This window comes from Silurus meridionalis, chromosome 6, assembly GCF_014805685.1.
Source record: "Silurus meridionalis isolate SWU-2019-XX chromosome 6, ASM1480568v1, whole genome shotgun sequence".
NCBI classification, from domain to species: Eukaryota; Metazoa; Chordata; class Actinopteri; order Siluriformes; family Siluridae; genus Silurus; species Silurus meridionalis.
This window is the reverse complement of record NC_060889.1, coordinates 23,545,563-23,555,891: the sequence shown is the minus strand read 5'-3', so window position 1 is coordinate 23,555,891 and position 10,329 is coordinate 23,545,563. Positions and strand designations below refer to the sequence as shown.

Sequence of the window (10,329 nt, the reverse complement as noted above, 5' to 3'; positions counted from 1 at the left end):
AAACAATCAGATTTCTTTGCTCTTATGTCATTTTATAAAAAAATAATCTTAAACTTTAAATAACTTAAAATATTTTGCTCTCCATAAAAATATCTCCTGTCAAACACAAGACGTCTCACAGCTTCATCATGCAGCTCTTCAGAAACTCTCCCTCAGTAAATAACCGGCTGATGTGACTCTGATTTCTCCTCTGCTTTCACACCAGCTTCACTTTGTGATTTTGCTCTGGTGAAAAACATCTGCTGAAATGTCAGATTCTTCTTTAACTCTTCTACTTTCTGTATCTTCTGCTCTGCATTCAGGTTTTTCTGCTTCTCCTGATGTTTTGTCTCGTAGTGGCGTCTTAGATTCAATTCCTTAATTACAGCCACATTCGCTCCATAAATAAGACACACGTGTTTACCAGCAGTGTCAGTAAACATCTACTCAGAATCCCATCGGTTTTGGTTTTCAGAATTCACTTTTCTCTTCGCCACTGTGAGGCGCTGTTTCACAATAACTTTAAAATAGAGTTAAATACATCAACAAAAGCTCGACTTGATTGACGCTGGAATGTTCCCAGGTAGTCTAGCGTTCGGTAAGGCAGCTGAAGCGCTGCATTATGGGATCTGTAGTTTGTGTTATCAGCGTTTCATATCGCCGCGACATTAATAACAATAATAATAGATCTATATAAAATCATCTCACGGGCCGGATATAATTGTACGTCGGGCCGGATTTGACACTGAGTTTGACACCCCTGATCTATGTGAAGACACTGATCATGTTAATGATTTCTCACAATAATTATCAACAATGATTTAACAAGGTAGGAAACAGCTACAGTTGTGTTCAAAATTATTCAACCCCCACTGAAATTGATTGTTTTGGTCGGTTTGACATTGATTATGATCATTCAGTCATCCTGCTTACAATTAAATCAAAGAGGCACGTGTAGGTCAGACAAATATAACATAACATTTATAATGAAATAACCACAAATGTCTTTTCTGAGCTCACATCATTATCAGTTTTATTCAACCCCCAAGTGACATTCAATCCAGAACTTAGTACAACATCCTTTTACAGTTATAACAGCTTTTAAACGTGAAGCATAGCTTGACACAAGTGTCTTGCAGCGATCTACGGGTATCTTCGCCCATTCATCATGGGCAAAAGCCTCCAGTTCAGTCACATTCTTAGGCTTGCGCACTGCAACTGCTTTCTTTAAGTCCCACCAGAGGTTCTCAATCGGATTAAAGTCTGGTGACTGCGATGGTTACTTCAAAATGTTCCAGCCTTTAATCTGCAACCATGCTCTAGTGGATTTGGAGGTATGCTTGGGATCATTGTCCTGTTGAAAGGTCCAACGTCTTCCAAGCCTCAGGTTTGTGACGGACTGCATTACATTGTCATCCAATATCTCCTGGTACTGAAGAGAATTCATGGTACCTTGCACACGCTGAAGCTTCCCAGTACCTGCAGAAGCAAAACAGCCCCAAAGCATGATTGACCCCCCGCCATGCTTCACAGTAGGCAAGGTGTTCTTTTCTTCATAGGCCTTGTTCTTCCTCCTCCAAACATAGCATTGATCCATGGGCCCAAACAGTTCTAATTTTGTTTCATCAGTCCACAGAACACTATCCCAAAACTTCTGTGGTTTGTCCACATGACTTTTGGCATACTGCAGTCGACTCTTCTTATTCTTTGGGGACAGCAAGGGGGTGCGCCTGGGAGTTCTGGCATGGAGGCCTTCATTACGCAGGGTGCGCCGTATTGTCTGAGCAGAAACTTCAGTACCCACATCTGACAAATCTTTTCTCAGTTCCTCAGCAGTCACACGGGGACTTTTCTCCACTCTACGCTTCAGGTAGCGCACAGCAGTCGAAGTCAGCATCTTCTTTCTGCCACGACCAGGTAGCGTTTCAACAGTGCCCTTTGCCTTGAATTTGCGAATGATGCTTCCTATGGTGTCTCTTGGTATGTTTAACATCTTTGCAATCTTCTTATAGCCATTGCCCTTCCTGTGAAGAGTAATCACCTGTTCTCTTGTCTTCCTGGACCATTCTCTTGACCTCACCATGTTTGTAACCACACCAGTAAATGTCTAGAAGGAGCTGAGTATCACAGTCATTTTAAAGCTGCCTAATTGGTGCTTATTAGGCTTTATTGCTGCTCCCTGATATCCACAGGTGTTTTCAATACCTGATTGAAAACACTTCATTGAACCTCTGTTCTTCAGAGTGGTAGTCTTTAAGGGGTTGAATAATTATGTCAATGAAGAATTCACAAAAGAAACATTTACTACTGTATTACAAATCTAATTGATGTAATTTTAGTTGCATATGGTTCTTTAAGAAGTCCTTGTAGGATTTCATTCTGAATACAATTACAAATGTACACTAAATTCCCTAAAACCATTTACAGCATTGGGGGTTGAATAATTTTGAACACAACTGTATTTATAGAAAAGGCTCGCGGCGACCTATGTGGTCCTTGCGGGCACCACGTTGGTGACCCCTGTACTAGAATATACACATTAATAAACTATACATTTTATTGCATAAATATTAAGATCTGTGATAATCTGTCATTTAAGACCACCATGTCTTTTTACACCGAATAAGAATTATGTGTTTGCACTGGGTGACCTTTGCAAAATCTTTTCCTTTTCCTTCAGACAGGTTTGGGAGATAAAAATATAATAACTGAGAAAAGGCACATGTAAGCAAAAGGAGTCACTTCACACAGTAACTCAATTTTTAAACAGAGAACCAATCCTGGGATTTCTGCATTTTTTACAACTAAGAACTAAACAATCCTGCACAATTGGATCATTGTAATGTGTGTGTGCTTTACTTCTAAGGAAGCTTCAACAGAAAAAGGCGTGTCTAAAGAACAGGTTCCAACTGGTTTCACAAATGAAAGCAAAACAAACTGAAAGTATGGTCTTACTCACGGAAGCTTTATCTTTTGGTGTCTTTAGAAAAATATAAACCATTAAAATGAGTGAGTATTTGGACTTTTTTATAAAACTGATGTGTTAAATAGTTCTCCTAGTGTAACTTGTATAGTTTTATTCATCTTCTAAAATGGACACACTGATGCTTAACTTGTCTTTCAGGGCTGTTTTTGTATGTGATTTTCCTGATTCTTCTCAGCCTTTTGGGATCTCAATCAGGTATGAAATCTGTGTGTGTGAGTGTGTGAGTGTGTGTGCATGGTAGCTATTTAGATTCAAAGCTTGTTACCACTTATTTTACCACTAGGTTTTTCCCCATTAGAGTTTTTATTTTAGTGGAGTTATAAAAGCTGGTTTTAAAGAAAACTGAACTCTGAATTGTCGTAACTTATTCATAAACATAAAAAAAACTATTTTAGCAAGCAACAAATACAAAGGCTTCACATAAATTATTATTTTCATTATTTCACTATTATCATTTTTTCATTGTTTCATTTTATCAGCTGTGTGAGTGCCTGAATTATAAACAACAGTTGGGACACAAAAAGAAAGCAATGAATGTATGAAAATTCAAAGAAAAGATGAGCCTGTTGGTACCATTCTACAAAGCTGTGCCCAAATCAATCAATACACAATATGAGAAGAAATAATTAAATTAACATTGTAAGGATCCTGGAGAATTAGAACACAGGGCAACAATAAGTTTCATTTTTAAAACTTTTTGAAAATGTTTTAATTGGAACCTTCAAGGTAAGTGAGGTACATTTAATGACCAGAGTCTTTTTCTTCTTCGGCTTCTCTCATTCGAGGTCACCACAGCAGATCATCCGTCTCTATACCCCCCTGTCCTTTACATCTGCCTCTTTTCAACCAACTACCGATATAACCCATGTCCCTACTCTGTACATGTCCAAACCATATCATTCTCGCCTCCCTCCCCTTATCTCCAAAACGTCTTACATGCGCTGTCCCTCTTAAGGATTAATTTCTAATCTTGTCCATCTTTGTCACTCCCATAGAAAACCTCAACTACTTCAGTTCTGCTACCTCCAGCTCCACCTCCGGTCTTTTACTCAATGCCACTGTCTCTAAACCATACAACATCACAGGTCTTACCACCATCCTATAAACTTTCCCTTTCACTCTTGTAGATACCCTTCTATCACAAATCACTCCTGCCACTCTTATCCACCCACTCCACCCTGCCTGCACTCTTTTCTTCACTTCTCTAACACACTCTCCATTACTTTGCACTGTTGACCCCAGGTATCTGAACTCCTTCACTTTCTCGACCTCTTCTCCCTGCAACCGCACCACTCCACTGTCCTCCCTCTCATTCACACACTTGTACTCTGTCTTACTCCTACTGACTTTTATTCTTCTTCTATCCAGCACGTACCTTCACTTCTCCAGGCTATTCTCAACCTGCTCCCTACTCTCACCACAAATCACAATATCATCCGCAAACATCATAGTCCTGGGAGACTCATGTCTGACCTCGTCCTTCAACCTGTCCATCACCACTGCAAACAGAAAAGGGCTAAGATCCGATAATGATCCAGTCCAACCTCCACCTTGAACCAGTCTGACATTCCTACTGCACACTTCACTGCAGTCACACTGTCCTCATACATGTCCTGCACCACCCTCACATACTTCTCTGACACACCTGACTTCCCCATACAATACCACCATCTACCCTGTGGTATGGTTAACCTAAATACACAAGCAAATAATGCGTCTGTGGTGCTTGTCCTCGGCAAGAAACCATACTGTTCCTCACAGATGGTCACCGCTTCTTTCAGCCTGGCTTTCACTACACTTTCCCATAACTTCATGGTGTGACTGATCAACTTTATTTTTTTCAGGCCTCACTCTTCTCCTCTTCTTCTCTACCTCCAAAACCATCCTACAGACCACCATCCGATGCTGTCTAGCTACACTGTCCCCTGCCAATACCTTACAGTCTCCAATATCCTTCAGGTTGCATCTCCTGCATAGAACATAGTTCACCTGTGTGCACCTTCCTCCACTCTTATACGTCACCCTATGATCCTCCTTCTTCTTAAAATAAGTGTTTACCACTGCCATTTCCATCATTTTAGCAAAATATACCACCATCTGCCCTTCCACATTCCTCTCCTTAAAGCCATACCTACCCATCACCTCCTCATCACCTCTGTTCCCTTCACCTACATGCCCTTTAAAGTCTGCCCCAATTACCAATCGTTCATTCCTAGGTACACCATCTACCACTTCATCTAATTCACTCCAGAATCTTTCCTTCTCCTCTATCTCACAACCCACTTGTGGAGCATAAGCACTGATGACATTTATCATCACCCCTTCAACTTCCAGCTTTACATTCATAACCCTATCAGAAACTCTCTTCACCTCCACTACACTTTTACTAAACTCTTTCATTAGAATCACCCCTACACCATTTCTCTTTCCATCCACACCATGATAGAACAGTTTAAACCCTCATCCAATGTTCCTGCTCTTACTCACTTTCCATTTGGTCTCCTGAACACAAAACATATCCTAGTAGTAGTAGGTGTTATAAATGCTAATTTAATCACATTTCACAACATAGACACAACACCAGGGTTGCAACTGCACATTTTCTGAGGTGGTATGCAAAGTCATGGTTCATCAATCTATAAATATAAGAATACAGTAAAAACATTACAAGTATTGGCACCCCTACAGTATACAGGGCCCCTACTGTACAGTATATGCTGCATACCTCATTTTTGAACCCCTGCACAACAAGGACCATGCATGATAATAAAATTTAAGTACAAGACACCAATAAACTTCTCAAGTGTTAGCAATAAACTAGTGTTTCTGGTTTGATCTTAAAGGGAATGACTATTATCATTTGACTGTGTTTATGTGACACAATCATGATGTGTAAAAATTAGAATTTTTTGTAAACTTAAATAAAAGATTTATTTAATTTAAATTATGTATTTAACCATAGTAAGTTTATTTTACAATTATAAACAAGTATTCATTTCATATGTTTATATGTTTATTGAGTGACATTCTTTATGCCGGTTTATAATCTATTTAACAAATAAAACATCATTTAGCCACCTGAACAGTGTGACTCTGATAAGTGTCTGTTTATTACATATATTCAGCTTTAATATTTGCTCTAAATGTAGTCCTGTATTCTAGTTCTCACATGGGCCTATTGGCAAAATGGCTTACAGATCCAGTTTTGAAAAAGTAATATGTATTAATAAAATACATTGTTATTGTCCTGATCAATGTATTTACTGCCAATTATTATTAGAAAAAGGAAACCAGAAATTCAAGTATGAAATGGTTTCATGTTCAAAATGGTGTGTAAAATAAAAAAAAATATATCTGTCTTGTAATATACAAAATATTGATATGTATTCTTTTACAACACAGAGCAATTACAGGTGGTTGGTCCAGCAGATCCACTTGTTGTTGTAGCTGGTGAAGATCTGATTCTGCCCTGTTTTACCAAATCCAACACCAGTGTTGTGGACATGAGAGTGGAGTGGTTCAGACTGAATGTAGAAGACTCATTAGTGCATCTCTATATGGATCATGAAGACAGAAATGAAAATCAGGCTTTGCTGTACAGGGAAAGAACATCACTGTTTAAAGAGGAGCTACAGAAAGGCAACGCTTCACTCAAACTCTCAGCTCTCAGAGTCTCTGATGAAGGAAAATATAAGTGTCTCATTGAGGACAAATCACAATCTGATGACATCACTGTGAATGTCATTGTTGAGGGTAAGAACCATTTCTGCATTAAAGGTTTATACAGTAAAGGTCATATATATATATATATATATATATATATATGATAAGTGTTCATGATTTGTTTATACATAGACTTTAAAGAAATTCAATAAACCTTAAATAAATGATCCTCTGCACAAGAGTCACTCAGAAATATACTCATCAAGCACCTGTGTACCTACACATTCACATAATTTTCTAATGAGACAATTAATCTATTGATAAATATCACATATAAGAAATATTCTCAGTATTAATGAAATAAATATTATGGACATAGAATGTGATGGGATAACTGTTATTCACTGGATGGCAAATGCTATAAAGGTAAAAGTAAATGAAAATTAATGGGGTACCATCCAAGATCATGTTCACTCTTCCTCAGTATGTGCTAGACATGGATTTAAAATTTTATTATTAATATTATTATTATTATTATTATTATTATTATTAATTTACAAACCCGATTCCAAAATTCAATAATATACAAATCTCATAAACTTATATAGATTATATTATATAATATAGATAACATATCAAATGTTGAGAGTGAGACATTTTCAAATGTCATGCCAAATATTGGCTTAAAATTTTATATCATGAGAGCTACACATTCGAAAAAAGTTGGGACAGGTAGCAATAAGAGGCCAGAATAGTTAAATGTACATATAAGGAACAGCTGGAGGACCAATTTGCAAAATATTAGGTCAACTAGCAATATGATTGGGTATAAAAAGAGCCTCTCGGTGTGGCAGTGTCTCTCAAAAGTCAAGATGGGCAGAGGAGCACCAATTCCCCCAATGCTGCAGCAAAAATAGTGGAGCAATATCAGAAAGGAGTTTCTCAGAGAAAAATTGTAAAGAGTTTAAAGTTATCATCATCTACAGTGCATAATATCATCCAAAGATTCAGAGAATCTGGAACAATCTCTGTGCATAAGGGTCAAGGCTGGAAAACTGTACTGGATGCCGGTGATCTTCAGGCCCCTAGACAGCACTACATCACATACAGGAACGCTACTGTAATGGAAATCACAAAATGGGCTCAGGAATACTTCCAGAAAACATTGTCATTGAACACAATCCACTGTGACATTAGTTCAAAAAAGAAGCCATCTTCTAAACATAGCACAGGCGTTTTCTCTGAGCCAAGGCTCATTTAAAATGGACTGTGGCAAAGTGGAAAACTGTTCTGTGGTCAGACGATTTAAAATGTGAAGTTCTTTTTGGAAAGCTGGGACGCCATGTCATCCGGACTAAAGAGGACAAAGACAACCCAAGTTGGCTCAGTTCAGAAGCCTGCATCTCTGATGGTATGGGGTTGCATGAGTGCATGTGGCATGGGCAGCGTACACATATGGAAAGGCACCATCAATGCTGAAAGGTTTATCCAAGTTCTAGAACAACATATGCTCCCATCCAGATGTCGTCTCTTTCGGGTAATACCATGCATTTTTCAACATGACAATACCAAACCAAATGCTGCATCAATTACAACATCATGGCTGCGTAGAAGAAGGATCCGGTACTGAAATGGCCAGCCTGCAGTCCAGATCTTTCACCCATAAAAAACATTTGGCGCATCATAATGCGGAAGATGCGACAAAGAAGATCTAAAACAGTTGGGCAATTAGAAGCCTGTATTAGACAAGAATGGGACAACATTCCTATTCCTAAACATGAGCAACTTGTCTCCTCAGTCCCCAGACGTTTGCAGACTGTTATAAAAAGAAGAGGGGATGCCACACAGTGGTAAACATGGCCTTGTCCCAACTTTTTTGAGATGTGTTGATGCCATGAAATTTAAAATCAATATATTTTTTCCTTAAAATGATACATTTTCTCAGTTTTAACATTTGATATGTAAACTATGTTGTATTCTGAATAAAATATTGAAATTTAAAACTTCCAAATCATTGCATTCTGTTTTTATTCACAATTTTTACAGTGTCCCAACTTCTTTGGAATCGGGTTTGTAATTTAATTTATAAATATTTAGCATAACAACTTATTGTATAATTTTGATTATGTAAAGAACAAACTAAATGATCAACTGAAAATGATCAGGAAATAATAACCTCTTTTGGGAATGTTACATGATTTACTTGTATAATTTTGAGGTTAAAAGTTTAAAATTATTTCACTGTATTTCAAATATTATATTTTGTTTCATGGTTATAGTTCAGGGAAGCCAGCCAGTGATCATGATGGAGAATTATGATAACTCAGGAGGGATTCATTTAGTGTGTGAGTCCAGAGGCTGGAACCCTGAACCTGAGATTCTGTGGCTGGACGAAGAAGGAGACACTCTGCCTGCTGAAGACACTCAGATACACAGAGACACTGAGGGCTTCAGTGTGAAACGCAGCATCACTGTTTATGATTATAGCGACTCCAACAGATTTTACTGCAGACTTCGACAAATTCATCACATGATGGAGACAGAAATGATCATTAACAGTAAGTGTGTATGTTTGAAAACACTGTAATTATGCTGCTGTAATCATTACAGTTGTGGCGAATTTTGCATCAGAACATTTGCATTGTAATGGATTATTGCACTATTTTTATTTTATTCTATTGGTCAAAATAATGTATGTTTTGATGTTATCAACTAGATCTTGCACGGATTCTTAAAAATATCTAACACTGTGAACTTGATTTTATTTTAGATAAAGTCTTTGATGTTTGGAAGTGGATCGTCAGCGTTTCAGTTTCATCATGTCTTATTGCTGTCGGATCGATTATAACTGCAGTTATCTGTTACAAGAAAGGTAATATTTCAATAATTTTTCTGCATAACATCTGTAGCCCAAATTATACTAAATTTAATACCAAAGCTGTTACCCAGAGTTTACAAATTTGGCCCTAGAGATCTTCTGTCCTGTACATTTTAGAGTTTTTCCTGCTCTAACACTCAATTTAACTTTGTTTGAGGTTGTGATTTTTTAATAGATGGAAATTCAGTCTCTCAAACTGCCAACTCTATTTTTTTATATATTTACAGCTTATTTACAATTTACAGTCAGCAATAGGCAGGAGCTGTAAGAACTGTGATTAGAGATTATGTTCTTCTGTCAGTCATCACTGCATGCTGCACTGCTGCTTATCCTTCACATGGTCACTTCTCAGCACAGCAGTTACAGTGTAGCTGCTCAGTACAGTGCTGCAGATTTATTAAAGAGATGCAGACAGAGACTTCTATTAAACAAAATATAAAGAAAATGTGATATTTTAAACAATAATAATAATAATAATAATAATAATAATAATAATAATAATAATAATGAATAAACTGAAGGATAAAAACAAAACAATAGAACAGTTCAAGATTATAGTGGAGATCCACAAATTAACCAGCTAAAATTCACATTGAATTCCAGCAAGGCTTCAGAGAGCAGAGACTGTGGTTAGTGTATAGAAGTTTGTTATTGAAGGAGCTTCACTTTAATCTCACTGTAATCAGTGACTCTGACAGGTGAGGCAGTAAGTTGTGTATCTGGTGTGTTAGTATAATGGAACCAGGGAACAATAAATATGCAGATTTTAGCACAGTTACAGCTTCATAATAAAATCAGTTTCTAAATTGCATACAGTACAGAG

General features: G+C 37.4%; 1 protein-coding gene across 2 annotated transcripts in view; it reads left to right on the top strand.

Annotated features, from left to right (window-relative positions):
• Positions 1-2,831: 2,831 nt before the first annotated feature.
• The window catches only part of LOC124387233 (butyrophilin subfamily 1 member A1-like), a 51,888-nt gene continuing 44,390 nt past the window's right edge, over positions 2,832-10,329 (top strand). For both annotated transcript variants that reach the window (XM_046851458.1, XM_046851457.1), the window contains exons 1-5: positions 2,832-2,988; positions 3,104-3,160; positions 6,368-6,718; positions 8,908-9,186; positions 9,399-9,500. In XM_046851458.1, the coding sequence (XP_046707414.1) occupies positions 2,985-2,988; positions 3,104-3,160; positions 6,368-6,718; positions 8,908-9,186; positions 9,399-9,500 (793 nt within the window). In that variant the 5' untranslated portion in view covers positions 2,832-2,984. The remainder of the gene's footprint in view (positions 2,989-3,103; positions 3,161-6,367; positions 6,719-8,907; positions 9,187-9,398; positions 9,501-10,329) is intronic.